We start from the raw sequence: 26,389 nt of genomic DNA, 5'->3' as shown, positions 1-26,389 counted from the left end.
CATACCCATCACATAACAGGTTGTTAAAGGCAACTGTGCTGTTATGTTGCAGCATGGGTTATGAAAAATATATCACTGTTGCAGTGCCTGTGTATGAAAACTGCAGATTGATTGCTTGATTGATTTATTCATGCTAAAATTAATGCGTGTGTGTGTGTGTTTGTGGGGGTACTTCAGCACTTATGTACTGGTACACTACTGGCATAGCGCATCAAGTCCACACTGAAACACTGGACGCAATTATACTGAATAACTACAAAGGCTTCAAGCTAAGCTTTATAATAGATCTCTCATACACAAAACAATTACACAGTAGTCCATCACAACCATGAATTAACCTGAAATCCAGTGGTGTGTTTTTTTATTAAAAACAACATTCACAACAGAATCACATCTATATAAATTACTACAGCAAACAATACAGCTTAAATATAGCTTTGTAATTTTTTTTTTTCCATTTAAACTTTTAAAAAATAAAAATAATCCTAATTCTGATGCATTAAAATACAATGAAAGCATCATTCCGGACCTTCATTACAACTCCCTTCGGCATTCTGTCCCCTGCTGGTCAGTAAACCTTGCAGATCAAAGTCCAAAGAAATCCAGTGCAATCTGGGCCAGGAATAAGATACTACTTTTTCCAGATGTTCTCTCCTTAATTTGAAGCTAATTCAAAACAAACAGATCAGTGCCTTTTCAGATTTTTCTCCTAAAAGTTAAGACTAAACATCACACAACGTAGTAGCCACTATGACTGTTGCATTCTGGTATGGTGAAATGTTTATGTTTCTATACATCACAGCTTTTTTTCTGCTCGCCCCCCCCCCCCCTTTTTTCACACACTCAGAGGAGCAGACAACTAAAGAGTCTTTCACAAACCTAAAACAGAACTGCTGAATACGAGATGCACATCATCGCCCTGTTATGCAAGGTCACCAGCCCTGTACACTTCCAACATACAGAATATGCCATTAGCATACCCTGTCACTTTACACACAGGCCTATTTGATATATAGAAATATCTGAATATGATGCCTAAACAAAACAGGTTGCTTAAAGAAACAGAACAATTACAACATTCGTTTACAGAGTGGGGTGAAATGGCACGGTCCAGGCCACGGAAATGAGCTGCGTAGTGCGACAGCCCGTCCGGATACATTCCTATTTGTGGAGCGCTGCCCAGCGATCAGGACGTACGGCCACTGGAAAAGGCTTCAGACAGGCCTTGGGCCGTGGTGCTGTTCTGGGGCCAGTTACCGAAGGCTCATCTGAGACATGAGACTGCAGCTTTCAGCCACGGAGGTGACCTTTACATACCGATGAAGAGACGATGGCACCATGACCCAGCCTACGTTCCGCTAAGCTGTGTCCTCCCAGGACTGCCGCGTTGGAAGAGAACATTGGGTAGGTGGACGCAAGCTATGCTGCGGGCGTCAGAGGGGGAAGAGCGCCACCTGGCCGAAGCCGCTGCCCACACCTGCGCCGAGCACTTAACGGCAGAAGCGAAGCCCGCGTGGGCCGCAGGTCATGGCGCAAGCCCAGACCTCTGACCTTTGTCTTCCACAGAGCAGGTTCTGTCAGTGACAGAGCAGGAGTTGGAACGTGCTGTGCTGTATGGACTTAACCATTGATCAGATTGTGTGAGAATCCATGAACGCAACGCCTGGCAGCTGGAACAGTGTGGAGGTGAAGTGTGCATGTGTGTGCGCGCAGCATGCGTGAGGCCACAGTAATGAAACTCACAGTCGCTCACAGTGCCGGGGGTGGGGGGTGGGTGTATACGCGTCTTACTACAGCAGAGGTGCCTCCTAACGGGCAGTACAAGCTAAGGACACACACAAACACACCTACAACTTCAACTGCCTTTTAGATGCCAGCAAGAGTATAACAATGATCACACGCTGGGATTCTCCCAGTTGCCATTTGGGTGGCTGAGCACTGAGCGACAGGTGTTGACCTCGTCAGGTCTCCAGCGCAAGTAAAACGGTAAAAACGAACCAGATGGAAAAACTAGGAGAATTCAAAGAGAAGGGAGGCCCATCGTAACAGTAGAAGAGAGGGCCCTGCTGGTCCTGCGTCCCCCCGCCGTGCCCAGGCTCAGCTCTTGGCCCTGGGTTGTCCGCCCCCGTCCTCGGGGTCCCGCCGTCTCCCTGGGCCCCCTCCAGACAGCCTCTCCTCTTCTTCAGTGGCAGGCAGCAACAGGCCAGTGTTTGCAGGGGGCCCCCGCATGGTCCCACATCTCCTCATGTTCTCTACCAGCCTCTCCCTCTCTCCCCCTCCCTCCCACAGGCTCATCCGCACATGCACGGAACTGCCCTGCTCCCCGGGTCTTCAGCCAAGAAGATCTGATGAGCGCTTACGCAGGGACGCTCCAGGAGCCAGCAGAGAGTGGGGAGGCACACGCATCAGGACTTCAGGACGCGCGGCTAACGCCCTCGCACGGAGCAGGAGGGCAGAGAGGCCTTGCCTGTGAAGCACAGACAGCAGGTTCGGCTCCACCCACGTTGACGTAATGCATAGATGGGAATCGCGGTGAAGCAGACATGCGAGCGTCGTGGGCACACGAGTACTGCCAGGCTGAGCAAGGAAAAGACACGGGTGCGTGGGACCGGCAACGCTGTGTCATTTCAAAAAAGTTTAGCAGCTCCTGAAGCACAAGAGCTCTGTGCCTTATCCAAGTCCACTGTATACTCTGCTGTATCCAATCGGTGCGCTAACTGAGGCTGGGAAAACTAAAAGCATTTTACATTATTCATAAGTTCTACTGCAAAAAAACAAACAAACAAAAAACCTCCACAACAACAACAAAAAAACCCCAATAATAAATACAAAAGCAAAACAACAACACAGAAGACAAGAGCTGGGAAAACAGCAGCTCTCCCTGCAGTGGGAAAAGCACACAAGGGGCGACGTAACCGGCAACAAGTTGAGCAGCTCCCAAAGTGTTCTGTACGTACCAAGCCACCATGCTGCAGAGGCGGAGGAGATAAAGGGCTTTAGAACCACTGTGCAGAACCACTGCCCTGCGGTTGTTCATGAAATAAAGGACCACTTAGGAGCGCGTGTGTGTGTGTGTGTGTGTGTGTGTGTGTGTGTTTGGGTGGGGAGGTGGAGGTGTTGATGTTCACAGGAGAACAGTCCGAGTCGGTCGCTGAGTGGGAGCAGAGGCCGGCTGAGCGCGGCGCGAGACGGCGCTTGCGTGCGCAGGCGTGTGCCTCAGCACTCCAGGGGCAACAGGAAGCAGCGTCTGCAGTCCACGGCTTTGGGGCTGGGCGGGTGAGCCCTCTGCCTCCTCAGCTCGTCACGGCCCAGAGAGCCACTCAGCCGCGTATAGGCTGCCTTATACTTCTTATCAAAAGCAGCTAGGGAGCAAGGGGAACACACACACACAGAAACACCAGTAAGCATTACACACACACACACACGCACACACACGCGCACACACACACACGCGCACACGCGCACACACACACACAAACAAAAACGGCTAGAATTATGTACAGAAATGATTCCATGTGCAGCACTGGTACCTACCAACGTGGTCTTTGCCCATAGCAGCAAGAGTGAGAAAAAGAAATTCCCTGTACAAACTCCTATGACAAGAAAGAAAAGCCAAATGGTGCCCGTTATGTGTCTGAACAGGTGTGAAGGTCCTGGCTATAATGCTATTAATATTCAGTACCAAAACTGCGCAGTGCATTGTGAATCATTCCAGCAAGCTGAACCTTTAAATCATCACATTTACGTTCCACTCTCTGACTGACCTCAACGCACACATGAGCCAACTTCCTGCCTGCTTAGCAGACAACACCCTGCAGCAGCAAGCACTGTTCCTCACCTCTGCACCCGGGGGGTGCCAGCTTGCTTGGCGACAGTGTCCAAGAACAGCGTGACAGCCTTGTGTACCTCGTTCATGCCCACACAGCGCAGGACTTCCTCCAGGAAGCTCAGGGTGAAGGGGTGGTTGTGCCTACGCCAGCTGTAGTTACGCATTGGCACGCCACCTGGAGGGGGGTCACAGGAGCAGCTGGTCTAAGAAAGTGTCACGGTCATCTTCACATGAACCTCATTCTATTGAGCAGCTTAGCTGACACTTTAATGAATAATTGTGAATTGAGTTTTATGACACATTCTTGAAGGACATTTGACATATTAAATTCCACGTGGAGAACCCTGGTGGAGGTTCACGGTATAGTGAGTCTGCATGAGCAGGAATGCACTCACTGTGGATTCTCCAGAGCATGTAGAGAGGGGGCCACTGATCTGTATCAGGCATCAAAGTGTCCCACAGTAACCTCACTCTTACTGAAGTGCTCTCTGAACTCTGACACACACACACACACACACCACATCTATATGTTACAACATCACAATATATTTTGTAATGATACTTACATTGTCTTGTGGACTAAGATCTGTCTAACAGTCAGTGTGTGTAGGCGTGTGTCCTGTACCTGTGAGAACTGTGCCGCCAGCGGCGATGCGCGCACCAGTTGCAGCAGGTTACTGGGAAGGCCAAGGCGGGTGAAATACCACACCAGGTTCCAGAAGAGGATGGAGTGGCTGTCCACCAGCTGGACCTGAGAGAGAACACCCTCTCCCTCATTCTCCAGCAGACTCTCCAGCTCCTTACGCAGCACCAGAGGGCTCAGGTATGCCACAGTCACCTGAGGAGTGCCACCCAAAGATGAGCTCTGTACACACACACAATCACAGAGTCGATCAAAACAAAAACAAACAAGAAAAAAAAACAAAAAACTGTCTACAGCAGAGAAGCTGGTAAAGTCTTACTAAGGTATTGCTGCTGTTCTCGGAGTATGTGCTGGTCTCTGAACAGGAGTCGTGCTCAATCCCACCATTATACAAGTGCTGCGAGAAGCCATCTTGACCACCAGGGGGCCTCATTGCACTCTCCACCTCATCCTCCATGTTCCAGTTACTGCGTTCAAGGCTGCATACAGGAAAGGAGGATGTCCACACAGACACAGGGATCCAATGAGCTCAGAAGAGCTTGCTCTCAGCAGTAGCTTTAGAACAAATGCTCCAGACCCCATGCTTTTCATTCTCTGGCTCAGTTTTAGTCTGACCCTCAGCTGTATCAGCCTGTTCGAAGTTTTGTCTTCGGGTCTTAACCTGAATGCTGAATGTTGTGCCATGTTTTCCTATCACTGGGCCAACCAAGTTTTCAAATGATGCACCCGATACTGGTGCATTACGGTCATCAACAACCTCCCTGCTGCTTACAGGGTGCTGACCTAATTTTGATGGAAAAATGCACAAGCTGCTATAATAGAGATGACGAACTGAAACCGAACATTACAAAATAAAAAGTTTATTTGACCACAAAGGCGAAGACGACCAACAAACTAAGCAGTTTAAGTTTTATGAAGAATTTGAACATTCCATTCTATTGGGATATTACGTTTAGTGTCAGCCCCATGTTACTAGAGTAGCCAAACTCAAACCATATGAACATGTCACAACTAGAGACAGTAAGACTCTTTCAGCTTGGTCCTGACTAACTGGAGCACTGGTATGTAAGGAAATTATGTATGTATGTTTGTCTGACATGATAGTCTCTACCAATAAAGCAATCAATCCATTTGTCACTTTTCGTATTCTGAAGCGATGCCAGTTCTGCAGTGGTGACTGTGTGCGTGGGAAACGTCACCTGCTCACAGGCCCTAAGTCGCAGATCTCAGCGTTGAGCAGAGGCACAAAGCTGGCTGAGCAGAACGGGCAGGTGGAGTTGAGATTGGAGTCGTCTGACGTCCAGCCGGCCATGATCTCCTCATCGTACACCAGAGTGTTACAGCTCCGGCACAGCGTGCAACTGGACATCAACACCTGCAGAGTCGCATCATCAGAAACTCGAGCAGTCCCACTGGAGGATTCTAGCACTTTGACTTCTAGTGACATGAATGTTACAAGAGTTCATGACGCAACATGAAGAAAACAAGCCAGAAAAGATCTTGGCAGAGAAAAAAGGGAAGATCTGCATAAAAGACGTAGGCACTTCTTAAAAAATAGATTACCTCAAGCCCCACCCCTTCCTGTGCAGAATCCCATGACTTCCTGAGTGAAAAAGCAGAGCTTGGAGGATCTGCAAGATCGACGTCACTCCCTACCGACAAGGAGCTCTGGAGAAAGAAACAGAACGAGACCATGATTTAGCCTAACCTGGTTGGTTTTTAAAGATCCCGCAGGGCATGTCGTTTTGCCTAAAGCACACAGCCCCACGTGGATGCTGCCTGCTCCTCACCTCTGAGGTGGCGTTGTACAGGCGCTCTTTGGCCTTCAACAGGCTCTCGGCCACCTGCACTTTGCGCGACGACCTCTGTTCCGACGTTTTGCGCGAGGGGCCGTTAGCGCCGGGCCGGCGGTCATCCATGCTGGCAGCCCGCCGCGCGGAGGCCCGGTGACGCGTGGGCGTGAGCAGCTGCTGCAGTTTACCGGCGAGCCCACGGCTCGGAGATGAAACATTATTGTAGTTCTCGTCCACCACCTTCCGGTTCAGAGTCTCCCGCAGTTCCACAGGCCTGGTGGTGATAAGGGGGTTGGAACGGAGCAGGAATTGCATACTCGCGCTCGGCAAATCACTTTTATTCTTCCCTTGGTTTTTCCAAAAAACAACCGCATGGACATATTAATGGACACACCAACATATTCTGAGTTTATATTCTGTTTGTGTTTTCAGATGCATTTTACTTTGAATGACTCCCTCACCACGGCTGCATTTAAATCTGTGCTGCACGTTGCATATCATTTTATTTTCTCTGATGTTTTGCATTTTTTTTCGTCATTTTTCTTTTATTATTTCCAGTGTGGAATTAATAACAATAGTTTTAAAAAGAGCTTCGAGAACGAACTATGAAATTTCTCATCACACCGAACACCAGTAAAGCTACTGTGACCTCCTGATCTGAGCGTACCTGCCGTCCCTTTCGGCATGCTGGCATCTGCAGTCGGTCTCTTGCTCGGAGAACTCCTTGTAAAAGTTGGACAGGCAGACCTCACTGCGCTGCACCAGGACACGGTCAGTAGGGGGCAGTAGAGAGGAGGCAGCGTCCCGAGGGTTGACAGGAGGCTTGCGAGAGGCAGTGCCATTCTTGCTTGCACTCTGGACAATGGCTTGCCTAGATAACTTGGACTCTGAACAAAACAGCAAGCAGACAAGTACACAAGAATAAACAGTACATCGCTTAGTGTTGAGTTCTATTGAATCCTTACAGACCACCTGTGACTGTGCTGGACACAGTAGATGCTCTCGATGCATCTGCACTACATATGTGTGAGTTCACCTAAGACCTGTCACACAGACAGGCTCCTCTCGCTGTCTGACACTTTTCTGATACTTTTCAGTAGACCGGTCAAGCTCTCTGTCTCTCCTCTGAGAGCATTTACTAAGTGCAGGCTGCAGTTCCTCTAATAAGGTTAAAAGACACAAAGTCTTTTTTATTTAATTATGAAGTGTTTCAGTATGTCGCTGAACAAGGAGGATCCATGGATCTTGCACTCTTGGATCCTTTCATCTGTCAGGCTTATGCTTGACAGAGAATCATAAGCTTTCCTTTATGGCATTTTGGACCATACAGATGTACATCCTTCACTAAAGCTACACTGGGACATTCTCAGTCTTGGACAGCTGCCTGACGCCTCACGGCACTCTCCTACACCTGCTGGGCTGAGGACACTGGAGCATTCTACCATGCTACAAAGATCAGCAGTCCTACTGAGAGCTAACCATAGTTTTCATCCTAGAAGAGTCCTGTTCCTCCACCAGTCAGAAGGAATGAAACAGAATTCCATTTACATAACTGTGGATTTAAGAATTCTGGGAGAGATCAGTAAGAGCATCTAATGTGCTTGGAACCGTCTTTGGTAGTCACATTCATAATTAACGTTTGACTTTACAGAAAGCAATAAAGATGATAAGACAATAATTCTTTGGCTGTTGCTTACTGTCAACTTGCATACTGCTGAGACTGTTGCTTTTAATGAAGGGACCAGTCAGTGATTCGTGGCTTGAGCTTTCACTCAAACCGCTCCAGCTGGTTTGACGAACTAGAGTGGAGTGGGGGCGGAGATTGGAGTTGTAGTCACCTACAATTTAAACAGCTGTCAAACGCTCAGCAGCGACCACGGACGTGCATGCGACGCTCCGCGACGGCCGACGAGCTCGGGGCGCACAAACCTCGCCTGGAGCTGACGGAGCCGCTCTTCTGTCGGTGTTTGATGGGCTGTCTGAACTGCGCCACCGCCAAGAGGACGTTGCGAAGCTTAGCCCAGCGAAGACGGCCCCCCTGATTAGTGGACGGCCACTTGCTCTCCAGCACGGCCTGCGGGCGAGAGGAAGCGAAGAAGCATGGGGCGTGACGGCTCCGAACGGACAGGGGGTGGGGGTGGTGCGGAGATGACTCGCAAGTCTTTGTAAGAGTCTGAGCGGCGGGCCGTCAGAGGGACCCGTCCCTGTGGGGTGGACTGACCTTGTTGTAGTATCCATACGTGATGGTGTTGGGAGTGATCCCTGCTTTCTTCATCTCCAGCAGGACCCTGACCGCCAGTACAGGCTGCCCGTACTGCCCGCACAACTGCATCAGGATGCGGTAGCACACCTACGGTGCACGGAGTCAAATTACCCGACGGAAATCACTTCACAAATACACGCGCGCACAGATAGGCGACTGAATAACCGTTATGCAGCTAGGGCGTGACCGAACCCCGCAGAGTATGGGGACAAAGCTGGAGACGAATAATTAAACCATTCCAACTATAATTCCGACCGCCCGGCCATCTGCCAAGTTAGCGTGCCGTTTTGTTCGCATGGAATCCATCAATTTCTGAAACAAACACCGCGGCCCGCGAGGCCGACCTCTGCGGCGGTACGTGCCAGGCCGCTGTAGAAAACACATCTGCGGGAAGCAGAAAGTTCAAGGGGCTAGACCCTGCGCGTCTTCTCTCCGCTCTCCAGGAGACACGATAAAGGGTGCGCCATGCACATCCGGATAAGGAGACCAGACTCCCGGCCAGCGGCGACGACAAAGCCTTACCTCGTCTGGCAGCACCACCTTGCGCGTTTCCATGTGCTTCAGCACCTCGTAGGCCGCGTGCAGCGCGCGCACCTTGGCGCTCTCCGCCCGCACGAACGTGGGCAGGTAGATGAACCACAGGCCGTAGCAGTGGCCCAGAAGACACTTGGACCACATGTCCGGCACTGCCGAGTACTTCTGCGCCCGTTTCTGGGCCAGCTTGATCTCCTGCGGCGTGGCGGAAGACAAAAAAGCAGACGCTGTGATATATGGCTCCAAGTATGGAGGATGGCTTCAGGATCAGGCCCAGATAACAGGTCACTGTTTGAAGCAAAGTCTGGTGAGAGAAGGTCCTTTGGGGTGTGTGTGGGCTTCCCAGATATACAGGTAAATCCATATCGGTAATTAATGATATCAAAGATGAAACTACAATAAGAAAGCTGACTGATGGTGTCAGTTTTATTAGTTATGAGACAAGAATGTGGATTAAACATATTAAACAGGCACAGCAGTTATGCTGTCTAGTATCATCATACAAATACACAAATCTGATTACAATCCAGCACAGAGCATAAAGGAACATTCTGACTAGATGCAAGAATCATCGTCAGACTAGAAGCTCACTTCAGACATCACACACACACAAAAAGGTCAAATACGGAATACAGCATAAATGTAAAAATGGCTAACAAAAAAAAAAAAAAAAAAAAAAGGCCCCAAGTCTACTTCCTCATTCAGGGCAAAGAGCTGAAAGTTTCATGTTTGAGTAAGAGCTTCAATGCATCACATCCGCAGATTTTATTCTGTACAATATATCTAACTAGACCTTGCACTCTTAAAAAACAAAGGATTTCTCTGATGTCTGGCTATTTAATGTTTCCTTGTAAGATTGTCCAAATTTGTACAAACTGCATATTTATGCTCTGCAAATCACTCTTTTATGGAAAAACCAAGAGAAGACCAAAACAACCACATGGACATATTAAGGCATACACCACATATTCTGAGTTTGAGTCTGTGCTGTATGTTGCATATGATTTTGTTTCCTGTGTGATTTCTCTTTTGTTTTGCATTTCTTATTATTAAGTTACATTTGCTTGCTTTGATGGTCACCTGTTGGCCAGAAATGTACCTAAATGTACCTTGAAGGCAATGACGTTTATGCATGGGTACCTTTATCTGTTCTGCAATTACACATTCTGAGTACAGTATGCAAGAGTGCCTTGGTAAGAAATGATCTATTAGCATCCAGCGCTTTACTGATTCTCTATGCCAGCATGCCAAGAAGTTTCTCTTTTACCATTTCACAGACCTGAAGGCATCGTGCTTCTAAAGAGGGTTGAGGCATGTGATATTCCAATTGGTCATATTTCATGAAAAGCATTACATAAAAGCCAAGTGTAGAAAAATATAATAACAATGAGGGAATAAATCATATATTCACATTGCTCAGGTCTGTCCTAATATCTACATATTTGCAGTAAAGGAAACATATGATTGGCTGTGGGTTCAGTGAGACGTACCTGTTTGGTGCGACGAGGGGCAGGACTACTGGGAGCACTTCCTTTGGCAGGAGTGCGGAGCTGGTCCTGGGGACGGTCAAACAACTCGGGCTGCAGTATAGGAAATGTCTCATAACTTCTCACACACGCGCGCACACACACACACACACACACACACACACACACACACACACACAATAACACAGGATGTATTAAGGAATTCTAAGTGTGTGTAAAGCCCAGCTGGAGACAGCAAGCTTGTGTGTGAGTGTGGAGCAGAGGTCACCTGTAGAGCGCAGGACACTCTGAGCCATCAGCTTCCTGAGGTTCCTCTGGGGGCATTATAAACACCGTGTGCTCCCCGCTGTGTGCCTCATCCAGATCTATCAACCTTACTTCCTCTGGCTTCTCCACATCCACCTACACAGGGGAAGGAGGGGGGAGAGAGAGAGAGAGAGAGAGAGAGAGAGAAAGAAGGGAGTAAAAACAAGTACAGGGAGACATACTGCTCCAATTATACAAGAATGCTTAAGTTGCAGAAAACAACCAGAAAACAACGAGATATTTGAAACGATCAAATCCAGGTAGCGCTCAGACCTTCTGAACACATTCGTCGAAGAACTCAAGGCAGGCATGTCTGTCGCTGACGAAGGAGCACTCCTCTATGAACTGCGTGAACATCTGAGTCTTGGTGAGCTGCGAGTAAAACCTCTGCTGCGTGCGCTCTCGAGACTTCAGGAAGCCTGAGGACAGAACATGGCGCAGGAGAGCACATCAGCTCGGGGGGCCTGTCCATGCAGGTTCCTCGTGCGAGGCATTTTACAGGACGCTGGCGGACCGCCGACTCACGGGGGAACGCGTTAGCCGAACGGAGGACGCGTCTGTATCTCGCGTCCGGGCAGCCCTGCGATTTTACCGACCTGAGCCAGCCCAGTTACCGGACCGGAGAGTTTAACTGGGCGCGGCAAGCACGCTAAACTTTGCTGTGCCCAGTCTGACGTTTACAGGTGGGCGCGCAGAAACACGGCTGCCGGCGGAGGAGCGCACCCTGCAGGTTGAAGAGGGAGCTGCAGTCAGTGGTTCGGTCAGAGGGCGCCTGCGTGATGGGCAGGAGGAAGGAGCGGTAGCCTCTCAGCAGGCAGCTCATGAAGCGCAGGAAGGCTTCTCGGATCTCCAGCTCCAGCTGCTTCTGACGGCCGTAGATCAGGTCGTAGTCCGTCAGCAAGAACTCCAGGGTTGCCTCCTCCTCACCAGGGGTGCAGACTGGAGAGAGAGAGAGAGAGAGAGAGAGAGAGAGAGAGAGAGAGAGAGAGAGAGAGAGAGAGAGAGAGAGAGAGAGGGAAAGGTTGAAGCCACTGGACAATTAAGAGTTATCCATCCCATAGTGTGGATTTGTAGGTGTCTTCACACTCACATTTCTCCAAAGTCTTGTGCAGGTTTGTAAGGGAGTTGAGCAGGATTTTCCCATATTTCCTGGGCAGAGACCTCCATGACAAGGGCTTCTTGTCTTCGGAGCTAATGGAATGTGTGCGTTAGCCGGGTTGTTTGCATGAGAAGCAGCGCGTGTGATTTAGTGTTGATGTGCCGCAGTCGGTTCCCGCGGCAGAACTCACTGGAAAATGGTATTGGTGTCGAGGTCCACGCACACCACGTCTGAGGGTGGGTCATACAGGTCAAAGTAGCTGGAATGAACGCCCACGATGAAGGGCATAGGGGCACACAGGACGTCAGCCAAGCGCAGCGGGCAGAGCGGGATATACGGGCAGTGCCAACGCAAAGGAAACGTCATCTGGGGGGATTGGGAGGTGGGGTTGCACAGGGAGAGGAGATGCTTTGGAAAGGGAAGAGAAGACAGCGAATCGATTCTGCAGGAATCACCGAACGAGCCAGAACAAAACTCCAAGGCCAACTGAGACATGCCAAAACAGTGCGGTGTAAAGTAACATTATCTCTCTCTCACACACACACACACACACACCTTACTACGTAGAAGAGCAACTGTTATAGCAGCCCAGTTTCGGTTCATACCAAACCATGTGGGGGAAGGGGAGAGAGAGAGAGAGAGAGCGAGAGAGAGAGAGAGAGACTGTGTGTGGTGTGAGATACGGAGGCTCCTGACCGACACCAGCGCCTCGCTGACCGAGGTGAGCACATCGGGCCGGAGGGAGTGCAGCAGCAGCTTGTGCTCGGTGAGGACGGCCAGCAGCAGGGCACACGCGCTCTCCGCTCCCAGGTTCTGCAGCAGCTTCACGAAGCTGGCACCGCTGTGGGCACAGAACATGCAGCGCTCACGCAACGCTCACAGCCGTGCTTGCGTGCATTACTGCAGCTCTACCACCTTGGGAGGTCACGTGAGCACATGGCTGCTTTTTTTCCCCCCCTCAAGAGAGTGCATTAAACTTTTAACGCCGATTTGACTGAGAAGGTTTAAAAGCGGAACTGATCAACAAATCAACAATGAAAAGGTCGACGTCAGCCCAGACCTCCAGCAAACCCACAGACGGCCTCGCTGTAGGCCTCAGGCGGGCGTGGCGGGCTTACCTCAGCGGTAACGGCGAGGACACCGGCTGGCACAGCAGGAGGTTGTCGTACGGCGACAGCTGCAGAGAGTCGGGAACAGTTCAAAACGCACAGCCGGCGAATCGAAACGGCTCACCCCGGCCATGCCGTGATTCCCTCCCCAATTACACAAGCCAACCGATTCACTTCGGCTCTAACAGACAGATCTGATTCCAATTAGAGCCAAATACGTTAAGATCACCCGTAACGATCACAGCGGGTATGGCAGCGTTGTACTGATTATACCCTGGAACTCCCTGTTACCCTGTAACTCCACTGTGTGGACCGTGGGCAGTAATCCCATCAGAGCCCTGTGGAGGCAGTGAGGGGATTAGTCACACACCTACAGCATCGCTCCGGGAACACGGGGCAGCGAAGAGAGACGCAAAGCATCCGAGGACGAGAGAGACGCACACTGCTGCTAATACAAATATACGGTGTCATGCATATCTTAAGTGCGCATGGGCAGGGCCGTGTGAGCGAGCAGCTCCCAGCACACAGACGCATGCATTACACCACGTGCGCCGGGTCCCCTAGCGAGATGTGCGGCGTGTCTCACCTGGACCAGTATGCGTGGGCGCTGGGGAGAGGGGAAAGGTACGTTGTGCATGAAGCTGGAGATATGCCTGCAGACAGAGAGAGAGAGAGGGAGAGAGAGAGAGAGAGAGACAGAGAGAGAGACAGAGAGAGAGAGAGAGACAGAGACAGAGAGAGAGACAGAGAGAGAGAGAGAGACAGAGAGAGAGAGAGAGAGAGAGACAGAGAGAGAGACAGAGAGAGAGAGAGAGAGAGAGAGAGAGAGAGAGAGAGAGAGACAGAGACAGAGACAGAGACAGAGACAGAGAGAGAGACAGAGACAGAGAGAGAGACAGAGAGAGAGAGAGAGAGAGAGAGGGGGAGAGACAGAGAGAGAGAGAGAGAGAGAGAGAGAGACAGAGAGAGAGAGAGAGAGAGAGAGAGAGAGAGAGAGAGAGAGAGAGAGAGAGAGAGGGAGCGAGTGGGTGAATGAGTGAGAAAGTGATGGCAGCCTAAGATTAAAGCTGAGTGCCGGCTGTACTGCAGGGGTCTGCACCATCACTACATTATGCTCACATGCCGCGTGCAGGGACCCGAGTGCAACTGTGCCGGACGCAGCGTCTAGTTTTCTTGCAGGCACGGCACCTGGTCGTCAAAGCTGGTCCACACTCACTTTTCGATGGGCAGCACGTGGGGCCCGGAGATGGAGTAGCGATAGACGAAGGTGAGGAACTTCTGGAAGACGGTGAAGAAGGGCCAGTGCGAGAGCACACACACGCTCTTCTTCACCTGCACGGTGCGGCCGGGGATTGGCTGGCGGTCCACCACGCTGAGCAAGCCCAGGCACGCCCGCTGCCTGTCGGACAGCGCTTCGCGCGGGTACAGCTCGTAGAACTGGATGGCGGCGCCATAGACCTGGGGGGGGGGGGGGTCAGAGAGAGAGAGAGAGAGAGAGAGATGAAGTGGATCGCACCCAGGCTGTGGGGAGAAAGATGGGAATGGGGCAAAGCAGAGCATGCGGGGCTGGACGAGAGGAGAGCTTTTGGGGTAACAAAGGTACTGGAATAAAGACGGGGTGGGGGTGGGGCAGGTGGAAGAGAGCAATGGAGGAGAGGAGAGGAGAGGCTGGGGCGTCTCACCTTGTCTCCAGAGGCGCTGGTGAGCACAAAGGTGGAGAAGACAGGGAGTTGGTACTTGGTGTCGAGTGGCCAGCTCTCCACAGTTACACCCATGGGCAGGCAGAAGATCGGCACAGAGTCCGGCAGTGGGAACGACTCCAGGTCCTCTTCAGGGTATCGGCTGATCAGACCTGCAGGTCAGACAGACAGACAGACAGACAGACAGACAGACAGACAGACAGACAGACAGACAGACAGACAGCGCTCAAGCAGATCACTCACTACCTAAAAGAGGTCCCCTGCCCTCAAAGACCTCAGAAACTTCCCCTGAAAGCACAGGTGGGAAAAACCAAACCCCGTGCTACTACGAATAGGAGTCGTCGTTCCTGATTCTGTCAATAATACAGGCTCACTTCCTCATCTGCGGCACCTGACCTGGAACACGTGCGCACTGCTGGGCTGCCACCATGACCGCAGCGGACACCCAGGACTCGAACCCAGGGCCGACAGGAGGCAGACGCGAGCTCTGCCCGCCGGAGCAGAGAGCCAGAGCAGCCGTTTATGGTTCTGTAGTGACACTCACCTGCCTCGTAGACCAGCGCGTTGGCCTTCGCCACAGCCCGCTTGTAGCAGAGATACAGCGCTGGGCCCCACTGCATAGCATACACACACAGACACACACACAGTCTTAGGGTGAAGTTTTGTTTTTTTTTAACAGGAAGGAACACACCACAGAAAAAGCAAAGGCAACAGCAATAGGTAGAAAGAGAAACAGAAAGTAGATTTGGTCAGAAGCCGAACCAACAGTGAGTGTGGGAGGAGGGGGCAGACAGACAGACAGACAGACAGAGACACGGAATCGGGCATTCAGCGGAGAGCCCGTGGCCCGTACCATGCTGGTGTTCAGGTTCTTGTCCACCCTGCAGAAGGTGTGTGGGGCCGCCTCGCCCTTACTGGGCATGAGCAGCGAGATGTCCGTCACTCCCAGCGTGTTGAGGGCCTGCGAGTCGGGCGCGCGCCGGTACGTGAGGAAGGTCCTGTGCGTGGCGGGGCCTGTGGAGCTCAGGCTGGCCGTGCGGCTGTACGGGGTGGTCTCGACCACCAGCCAGCCCTGCCTCGCCGCCTCTCTGCCCTCGTACAGGACGCTGGATGTGGACAGGAGAGCGCGTTCACCAGGGCAAAAACCAAGACATGAACTCACAGCCAATCAGAAGCGCATCAGAGGAGTTGTGACGTCTGCGACGCCGGGGTCGCCGCCGGGTCGGCGAACGCCGGCCGTACCCTACCCCAGCTCCACGATGGGAGGCTTGTCGTGGCCGCGGCGGTAGCAGAGGAACATGTGGGGGTTGTTGAGCAGGCCGGCGCTCAGCTCGGCCGCGTGGCCGCCCAGCGTCTTCTCGATGCAGGTGAAGCCCTCGGGCACCTCCTCGCCCAGGCCGCGGGCGATCACGGCCAGGTCGGTGATGGGTTCCGCCGCGCGACCGCCCCTCTGCTGGCCCTCGTCGTCGGGCGGGGGAGAGTCGGCCCCCAGCCCCGCCACCACGAAGTAGTCCACCAGCTGAGGACATCGCTCCTCGGTCATGCCGCCTGTCTGCCCACCGCTGAAGGACGGACAGAAGAAGAGTGAGAGAAGGCAAAAAACAGAGGGAGCGGCGGAGGAGGAGAATGGGAAAGAGGGAGGGAAGACGCAAACAATACGGCGTCTCATCAGGGCAGGAGGTTATGGTGCGTGGCCAGGGCTCTGAATGCTACCCGCTCTGCCAGAAATGTAGTCCAGAACACTCTTCTGCTCCGCAGACGTCGTGACTACCGTCTGTCTGAGTGTACATTAGATCACTGGAGGGGATCAAAGTAACGTGACCACAGTGACTAGCTGCTGAGAGTACGTTGGCACACTGTGAAAACCTTTACGTGACCCTCCCTCAGCGTGCGCGTCAGCTACCTCTCGGCTGTGTTCCTCTCTGACGGACGGACGGACGGACGGACGGCTGTCCCGAGGTTCATCCTGTACGCCTCCTCCAGCCCATCCTGTTGTGCACACACACGTGTAGGATGCGACCGTCGTCCAGGTCGTGACGTTTGCGCACGCGAACAGAGGCAGAAAACGTCACCACGCGCAGGATTACTGCAGCACGCAGCACCGTTACACACAGTAGAAAGGGTGCGCTCGAACGCGTGGTGTGAAACAAGAAGTGAAAACGCTAACCAACTCTTACTCCCTAACACGCAGGCTCACAGACCATCACTCTGTTCAACTCTACCACTTCAGATCTGCAGAACTATGTGGCTCATCATCATCATCATCATCATCTATGACGATGACGACAACAAAGAAATCACGGACTTTCAGGAATACGGATGCAAAGAAATGTGGCTAAAAGGAGCATGTAGTGGCTAAAAGGCAAATACAGTTGTGTTTAAAATAACAGCAATGCATTTTAAAAAGTGAACGATGCTCATAATTGAAGCTTTTATTTCCATACACACAAATGCTCTGAGAATGCTGAACGTTCTATTCCAGAGCAAAACATGAATTAAAATTCACCAAATGTGTTATTGCTTTGCAGAAAGTGAAAAAAGGGAATATTAGGCTGTTCAAAAAAATAGCAGTGTCTGCATTATTCTTTACAAACTCACATTTACTGTATAAACTGACAAATGCTTGAATATGTAGCTTTCCTGCGAATCACTAACCTAATATTTAGTTGTGTAACCAGGTATTCCAGCCCAGGACTATTGCACAACATTCCACAATTCCTCTGCATTTTGTGGTTTTTCCTCAGAAACAGCATTTGTTGCGTCACCCACAAGTTTCCTGCTGGATTAAGGTCTGAAGATTTGGCTGGCCACTGCATAACGTTAAATCTTGTTGGTCTGGAACCAAGATGTTGCGCGATTACTAGAGTGTTTAGGGTCACTGTCTTGTTGAAACACCCCTTTCAAGGCATTTCCTCTTTGGCATGAGACAATATAAACTCTTCAAGCAATATTCAACAAATGCACTGGTATGCAATAAACAGGCCCGACACCACAGCATGAGAAACATCCCCATATCATGCCGCTTGAACCACCGTGCTTGGGGTTTGAATTCAGTGTTTGGGGGGGTCGTCTACCAAACTGTCTGCGGCCCCTAGATTCAAAAAGAACAATCTTGCTTTCATCAGTCCACAAAATGTTGTGCCATTTCCCTTTAGGCTGGTCGATGCATTCTTTGGCAAAATGTAACCTCTTCAGCACACGTTGTTCTTGCAACAATGGGACTTTGCAGGGGCTTTTTGCCGATAGCTTGGCTTCACGTAGGCGTCTTCTCACTGATAGTATTCCCAGGGAACTTTAGACCTCCTTTGATCTCCCTGGAGCTGATCTGGCCATTTTTCGATCCATTCGAATGGTAGTTTTCCATTTTCTTCCACATCTTTCTGGTTTTGGTTGCCTTTTTAAAAGCATCTGAGATCATTTTAGCTGAGCAGCCCATCATTTTCTACACTTCTTTATACGTTTTCCCCTCTCCAATCACCTTTTTAATCAAAAGGTACGCTGTTCTTCTCAACAATGTCAGGAACGACCCATTTTCTTGGAGAGAAATGCACTATAACCAGTACGCCCAACATCTGCTGCTTTCACCCTTTAATCGGGGCCACCTGATTGACACCCTGTTCTTGTCACAGAATGAATGACCCCACTAATTGAACTTCGCACCGCTATTATTCAACATGCCCCTTTTAGTTAATTATTCAATTACACAGAATCAGCAGCATGCATGTCATGCCTGTCGGGTCTGTTGGATATATATATATTTTTATTACTCCACTATACCTACTTGGTTTTTTTTGGGGTTTTTTTTGCCCTGTAGAAATATAATTTCTACCAAAAACAGTGATGGGTCTGGTTAGTGATGTTGGACTGCTGTTATTTTGAACGCTAATGTAAAGGCACGTTTCAAAGGATTCCCAGTGTTACAGGTGTAGCTGTGGAGAATAAGATGAGGTTCTGGGCGTGCTTTGAAAGCGTGTGGACTGCGCTCGAAACAAGAATTCGGGCTGCCTGTACAAACGTTCACTGCAAAGTCTCTGCTACTGTAGGAAGTAAAGGAGTCTGGAACGAGAGCACAACTAGACTATGAGCAGCGAAGAGCAAAATTACACAACATTTTTTAAAAAGTCTATTATACATCTTATATATGTATTAATAGAATCTATTATTTGTGCACACCGATTATTTATTAGTGTGTTGTGAAAAAGTGGACTAAGGGTACATCTGTGACCTGGAGAATTCATGTCGCCTGGTGCCTGAAGCACTCACAGCAGCTACTGTGGTGTTGCTCTCAGAAAAAGCTGGCAATTTTTAACCTGCCGTTGAACATCTACCGACGTCAAGGTGGAGAATTCAAGTAGGCACCCAGAATGCAGCCCTGGTGACCCCCGTCTATATCTCGCTCCATCTTAGGCTGATACCAGTCTCACCGAATCTGTGCCATTTCATACCCAGCAAACTGCGTTTACGCTCAACTCAAACCAGACCCAAGTTCAGCCATAAGAACTAATCTCTAATCTGAACCTCAGTCACTAAAATAAGCACCAGGTGGTGTAGGAGGAGGGCATCGACGTCTGTATGGATTAGTCACAAGGACAATTTCAAAACTGCTGAAAAATTCATGTTCCACTGCGCGTTTACCTCAACACCTACTCCACACAGTTCAACTTCCCTTCTCATTAGAAAAGACTGGTTGCATGGCAACAAGCCGTGTAACAGAGCGGGCCGGGGTGCGCGCGGGTGGAGCCGAGTGCCCTTATGGGCAGTAGCGACGATGATGTTATTAGCAGACGCGAGAAGGAAACTCCAGTGATATGAGAGAGAGAGAGAGAGAGAGAGAGAGAGCCAGCCTCTCGGTACATCAGGACTTGATCAGTACACCGAAAACAAAACTCGTCAAGAATGGACTCTACGCTACAACAATCCACAGACTCAGAACTCTTAAAACTACCACCATGGTAAAACTCCAGAAGCCATAACTGTGAGTCAGAGTGATGAAATGGTGGCAAATTCTCCAAAATGAGCAGCTACTTTGTTTAAGGCTGTCTGGAATACGTAGATTATCAGCAAAGACATAGACTAGTTTGGTAGTTCTCAGTCTCATTTTCTCAAGTACACACTTTCACATTGCAGTTCTCCAAGCAGGTCAGTCAGTGCAATTAAGAAATACTTAAAACACTGCACACACTGCAAGCATCTTACAGCATCAAGTATCGCTGCCCCCAACAAGAGTCTTTGGTCAAGCAGCAGTGTGAGGTAAAGCCATAACACAGTAAAGCACGTCTAACATACAGAATGGTTTTTTGCACCTTCCAAACACTTCTGAGGATGACTGTGGTCCTGGCCTGACACGCCCAAAGCTGCCCTGCCTCACGTATTTACACAGGAAATGTCATGACTACCTTCCTCCTGCAAAACGGGCAGAATTTGCATGAAACAAGCTCATGTTCCTGTATGGTGTTCTAAATAAAGATGTAATTACCCTCTAATTAAATCTAACGTTCTGCACTTTAGGTCAAAGTCTCGCTTGTCAAGAGCAGCTTGGCTCTGGCTACACTAAAGTGTTTGCACACGACAATGGCATGTGAACAGATTTCTTCTTCCAGGATAATTTTCTTTTCCCCACATAATTTTAACATGTCATTTAAAAAAATTAATATGACTGCCATCAGATCTCAATGCCCTAAGCACACAACCCGGCCGAGTTACGTGCTCATGATTAGAAACGCCAGGACAGACTAAAAAGATAAATCCCTACCTCACTCTCACGGTTTTATTTCACATCCGAAGTGTGGGAGCCAAAACCACAGAAATCACGTCACTGTCCAGACACTGATGAACGCGCTACATGTCACGCAGTGGGTGCAGGGTTCTGAACTGTAGATCGATTACCAGGCAACTGTATTTGTGCACAGAGCATCAAGCCGAAAACTGTGCCTTGTACAAAGGTCAGCGTACGACTGCGGTTTCAGCTGCCGAAACGTTTTCTGCCTTTCCAGCGTCCAAAACCTCGCTGCCAAGCAAAGTGTCCGCTGTCTTGCGAACCTGCGTTAAAAACCAGCGTTGCGAGCGAGCATGGAGGTGATCAAAGCAACAGGCACAGGAAGCAGAGTGCACACCCAGAGCAACAGAAAGCAAGCAGCTGCAAACCGATGTGAAGTTCTCCAACTGAAGAACACACAAGTGGTTTCTAGTCAGGGTTCACATTTTATCTCTGGGTTCACACAAACGCCAAAACGCTTTTATTGTAATAGATGGCCTAGCCAAAGTGCGCATCGAGCCGTTGGGCTCGCTTTCCCTGTGCAACCTGCAGTCTCTTTTACGATCTGCTGTTAAGGGCACATGCTAACCTGGGCACATGCTGGACAAATTCTCCGACATGGAGACCAAGGTGTGAGGAGGGGATAAGAGCTCGTTAAAATGACGACGTGAAAAAGTGCTCGCTGTTGAGACCCTACAGCCTTCGATGTGGGCCCACCCACACGGGTCCTGGAGAACACGGGTCCTCCGCCCTGTGGCAGCGTGCACCTTTGTAGGGCAGCGTGCACCTTTGTAGGTCAGAGTGCAAACGCGGCACGTTCTGGCCTCGGTTTGCATCCATCTTCCAGGCATGCTGAACTCACTCAAAACAGCATCAGAATATAAATGTGGTGGGGTTTTTTTTTTGGGGGGGGGGGCTCATTGGAGCCTTCTTCAGCTTGGATACAAATGTGGGTTCTCTCTGCTGCCTGAAAAAGTGAGGGAAACAGCAGAGTGACAGTGAAGCTATTCAGAGTGCACGCGCACGCACGTACATGTGTGTGTGTGTGTGGGCGCATGCTAGTGTGAAGCCTTTAGGATATTTAAGAAGGACCGGAGGTTTCAGGATACCCGTGGCTTGACTGAGAGGGGGAGAGGGGAGAGAAAGCGTGAGAGAAAAAGACGAGACAGACCGACAGACAGAGACAAAGACAGAGAGTGTGTGTGTGGGGATGGCCGTGGCCAGTACTAGGTGAGCACGTCAGCAGCACTGACAATACTCTTCTTTGAGATCCACACACGTCCCACAATGCCTTACTGTGGCATGATCCGTCATGAGGGGACGCGGCCTACGTCTACGTGGTCCAGAAGCACGCTTCGAAGAACAGCCTTGCCTGAGGCAGCCCACGCCTTCGCCACTCGAAGGGCCAATCAACGCAAAGCCTGTTTAATGACCAACCAAACCGGCTTCATCTGCCATCAGAGCTGAACTGGCAGAAGGGCAAAGCCGAACGGTTTCGGGCATAACTAGGCGTCATATACGTATAATCAGTGAAAAGCAGACCATTAGCTTGTCGTTGAGAGCGAGTGTGCAGTTGGCCATATGTCCCATCTCTGTCAACACTGAGGGGGCTTCTTCAACCCGACCTCTCTATTTAAAGCCTGCTCAGAAATACACCAGTCAGTTACACAGGAACTCTCAGAAGGTGCGACAGATTTGACCACAGTGCTGGGCAGTTAAAAAAAATTCCAAGTCGCGTGATTAGGAAGCTTTATAGCACCATCAGTCCATATAGCACCATCAGCCACAGTGACGCTGATTAAACACATCGTCATACAGGCCTTAAGCTACATTACAAAGAAATTCAACTGAATGCCTCAGGAGAGCTTAACATGTTAGTTCAAATACGAGTGTGGGGTCATAAGAGATGTTACATCTGCTTTTGTTTCTTCAGCAAGAAGGTGGAATGAAGCAGAGGTGCTGCGCCGGGCCATGTAATGGGCACAGGCCGAGAGAAATGGCAGCATGACCCCGAAGCACAAGGCGGACGAGAGCACGACCCCCAGGCTGTGGCACAGTCAGAAACCACACATTTCCATTCAAACAAAGTCAAACAAAGAGCATAAGGCAGAACCCAAATGGAACAAAAAGCTTACAGCCCAAATTATTTCACATTATGAACCAACTCTGCACTTTATATTCCATCACCGTGTCAGGGAAACGAGAGGAATGTTGGGTAAATTTTAAAGTGTTTTCCTGATGATGTAGAATGTAAGCTTTTACCCTTACGTTCATACCACATAGTAATGCATCATGTCATTTTTCACTTTCTAATGTTGGCCTAGTACCAAAACTAGAGAGCGAAAAGGTTAAAATGCATTTCACTGGATTAGTAAACAAAAGAAAATGAATTCAACTAAAAGGTACTAATTTTTGTACATTAAATAATATCAGCCTCTGCATCTAGGCTATAACTCCAGTGTTGATATTTTACGTTGCTAAATGCTACAGATGCATCATGGTACCGTCATGGGCTAGCACTTCTGCATCTTTCAGCGTATACTACATGGACGTGTCCAGCTCAGCTCACCTTCGATCGAAAAAGGGACGACAGAGCTGATCGGCAACAGAGCAGAGAGGTGCATTCAGGGGAGACAGAAAGAGCGGGAAACGAGAGGAAATGAAGCGAAGGGGAAGAAGAGAGAGCAGAGGAGAGCTGGAGCAAGAGCAAACCCGCCAGCATGCGCGCGCACGAGAGAGAGAGCGTTTATTTTAAGCCATCTCCTGGATTGATTTTGTGCTGCACTAGTCAGCTTTCCTTCGGAAGACTCGGCGCAGGCCAAGTGCTGACACATTTAAGTGCCCATCCTCCAAACCATCCCGGACGCGAACGCTAAACTACAGGATCACGCGAAAAATGACAGCAGGAGGTCTGGCCTGCCAGGACCAAGGATGGACTCAAGGCCTGACCAAGCACGCAGGGCCTCATCACAAGCCAAGATAAGCAGACTCGATATGAAGCCTTGCGGTTCTCAGTGTTGCAATATTTCACCGACCTTCTCAGACTCGGATCGGATCATATCGGATTCTTAAGTACATGGAATCGGTGTCTGGTACTGGCAATGGGGCCAGGACTCCTGATGAGAACTTAGGATTGTCTGAAGCCCGCGTTATATACACAGCTATGCGGACACTGACCAAAACATGGCTCAAAAGAGTCAGGCAAATGCACAGAGCCCTGTGCTATAGCTACATCATAAATTATCAACATATGACTACTTAACTATAATATAAATCACACGTGACATTAATGAGGAGTGTACAGTATAGTTGTCCTGGCTTATGCACCTGGACGTTTCCCTTCCATGCTGTAACCACAGCTCGCCACGGCTCAGTTTTCATGGCCTTTTGTGACAATGCACGACTTCCTCATCCGAACGGTTCATGGTTAAATGTGTGCCTTGATGTTTATTTCCCCTCCCTCGCGCTCTTTTTTTAGATCCATCTAAGCGGTTTCAACAGGCTGAGCAAAGAGTCAGTTCCTCAAACTGTGTAAAAGTAACATTTCCAGCGCAGAGCTCGATCGAGACCCCACAGCATGAATGTGAGCTGGTCATCTTGAAACCTACAGCTTGCTGTGGGGTCAAGTGTTAATCCAGGAGAGGAGGGATCGGCTTCGGTCGGGCCCTGACCGGGTAGCCCCGGGTAAACGGGGTGTTGCGATAAACGGGCTCTGCTGTAGTGGTAAACTTCTCACCTGGACCCTGACAACATAGGCGAATGCACAGAAAAAAGAAAGACCGGAGCTGACGACATACTTTTCCCATTAACCACCACTGGGGCTGGGTAGCGACGGAAAACATGCAATAGTCTTAGGTAATCAGGATGCAAAACAAGGTAACTATTCTGTAACAGTTACAGAAAAAAGGCAGCAAGCAGATTAATGGTAGAGTTAAAAATCTGGTGATTATTAGCAGGATTCTATTACAATTTACAAGGATCACTCCCTTTTTAAAATTGTTTCTACTTGAGTGAATGGTTTCCGTAACAGGCAAAGCCTGCTTTAAATTAAAGGTTAAAAACATGTGCCGCATGTTGCGCTTTGGGTCTTTCGCTTCATTCCCTTGCAATCTGCGACTGACATGCAAGCACACCTGTGTCTGTGAGACCTTCCTGGTGTGATTCGTTCCTTTCTTTGCTTTCATTAACATATGACACAGTTTGAGTGCCGGTAGCCAAAATCTTTGTTTATTTGTTTATGCTGAAAATGTTTTCGATGTGAACGCGAGATGTTTTGTAGAATGCTGTGGGAAGGGAGATTTGTTTATATGGACAACTATTATGCATTTGCTGGGTTGTTTATGAGTCTGGGCAGAGCTTGTGGGAGCTTGTTGTTAGCCACTGTAGGGACCTGTGTTCTGAAACACTTTAGCAGTTAATGGGTTAAAGTAATCAGATTATGGTGTTTTAATATAGTAATCCTTTGGATTAGATTAAAGATACATTTAATAGGTAATCGGTAATCTGTAATGGAATACTGAAAGTAATAGGATTATGACAATTACGGTAAATTAAGGCAAAAATATACACTAACACTCCCCTTGGCATTCCTCTATGAAATACACCAACTTGAGACGACCTGTCCTACTGCCTCAGAGGTGGCACAGACAGGCCCTACGGACTGCTCACATTAATGACCCCGAACCTTTACGGTCCGTTATAACAAAAACTGCAACAAGCTGTCGTTTTGTAGATTGTGTGAGCGCACAACCTCACAACATTGCTCAGTATTTCCATTCACACTCACAGGATAAAGTTGATCGTGCACCATGCGAAGCTCACAACACTGACACAACCCAGCTAAGAATACCCGCAGTGATTACCTTACGGAAACTTTCTAGTTAGCGTCCAACGTGAAAACCGAATGTGGCATTCGGGATAGTCTGGAATAAAACTGATGCTAGGAAGGTGAAGGCCATGTAACTCCCAGATCATCGACTGTTATTCACCTGCACCAGTTACCTAATGCCATATTAGCTAGCCAGCAAGCACCTTACAGTAGTCAGCTAGCTAATCAAAGCACAAAATAGCTTTTCAAAATTCATGGGCTAATAATTTAGGTAGGACGCCACATGCGGTTATTGCAGAAATCCGACAAAACCGCCATTTGAACGTTATAGCATTAATACTAGCTAATATTACCTGACTGTACACCAAACACCAGTTCACACTCGCTGGCTCGTCTGCCAGCTAGCTAACCTCCCAAATCCAGCGGTTTAACGTTGTTGTTTAAAACATCGATTCGCTGTCCAAGTCAAGGGAAATTCGAGTTAATTTATTCACCATAGTAAATATAGCCATGGAAAAGGCATTTGCGCAAGCTAGCGGTCCAGGCTAACCTATCCTGCACCATCACCAGTACGAAGCTGGACATCGACACAGAACATTAAACGAGATGACACAGCTATCCGCCCTGCCCAAGTTACCCGACCACACACGGCCAAACGTGCCAAAACGCTTCGCTCTCTGACAGTTACTTACCAATTGACCTGTGCTGACAACTCTGACACCGTGGCGTAAATGACATCTCCGGGTAGATTTAGGTCGTGTTGAGAGCACGTAGGTCCATCACAGCAGGGCCGTAATCCAGACACAGCAGGGCTCGAGTAGTGAACTGCGAACGGGAGGCTGGGCTTTTCCCGTCAAGGTCTCACGGCGACGACGAGATGGTTTTTCTTGATGACACTGCACAACCAGTAGAGTTCCCAGGGTCGTCAGCCATCACGAAGTTAAATTTTTTATTTTTTTTTATTATTTTTTTTAAAAACCCAACACCGTAGTTCGCCAGCGCGTTTCTGGAAGGGGAGGTGCAGCTGTGGCGCAGAAAGGCGA

The 26,389-nt window shown here is 49.5% G+C and overlaps 1 protein-coding gene across 5 annotated transcripts; it reads right to left on the bottom strand.

Annotated features, from left to right (window-relative positions):
* Positions 1-333: 333 nt before the first annotated feature.
* Positions 334-26,382, bottom strand: LOC113571173 (DENN domain-containing protein 4B). 5 transcript variants are annotated; one of them, XM_035530499.1, is made up of 29 exons: positions 26,039-26,382; positions 16,011-16,325; positions 15,617-15,869; positions 15,308-15,377; positions 14,746-14,915; positions 14,280-14,521; positions 13,650-13,716; positions 13,073-13,131; positions 12,651-12,795; positions 12,145-12,320; positions 11,946-12,046; positions 11,579-11,794; positions 11,129-11,274; positions 10,818-10,951; positions 10,553-10,667; positions 9,051-9,257; positions 8,487-8,615; positions 8,195-8,339; positions 7,963-8,103; positions 6,933-7,152; positions 6,263-6,539; positions 6,036-6,140; positions 5,672-5,847; positions 4,792-4,951; positions 4,455-4,694; positions 4,225-4,324; positions 3,839-4,004; positions 3,535-3,593; positions 334-3,362 (listed from the first exon to the last, which is right to left on the bottom strand). In XM_035530499.1, exons 2-29 carry the CDS (start codon positions 16,304-16,306, stop codon positions 3,217-3,219), a joined length of 4,461 nt encoding a protein of 1,486 aa, XP_035386392.1. In that variant the 5' UTR covers positions 16,307-16,325; positions 26,039-26,382; the 3' UTR covers positions 334-3,216. The 5 variants fall into 5 exon arrangements, with proteins under 5 accessions (XP_035386392.1, XP_035386394.1, XP_035386395.1 ...); XM_035530501.1 differs by having other exon boundaries at positions 4,455-4,667; XM_035530502.1 differs by having other exon boundaries at positions 7,963-8,064.
* Between the last annotated feature and the right edge of the window lie 7 nt (positions 26,383-26,389).

Source organism: Electrophorus electricus, chromosome 10 (assembly GCF_013358815.1).
Source record: "Electrophorus electricus isolate fEleEle1 chromosome 10, fEleEle1.pri, whole genome shotgun sequence".
NCBI lineage: Eukaryota > Metazoa > Chordata > Actinopteri > Gymnotiformes > Gymnotidae > Electrophorus > Electrophorus electricus.
This window is presented reverse-complemented; position numbering and strand designations above follow the sequence as displayed.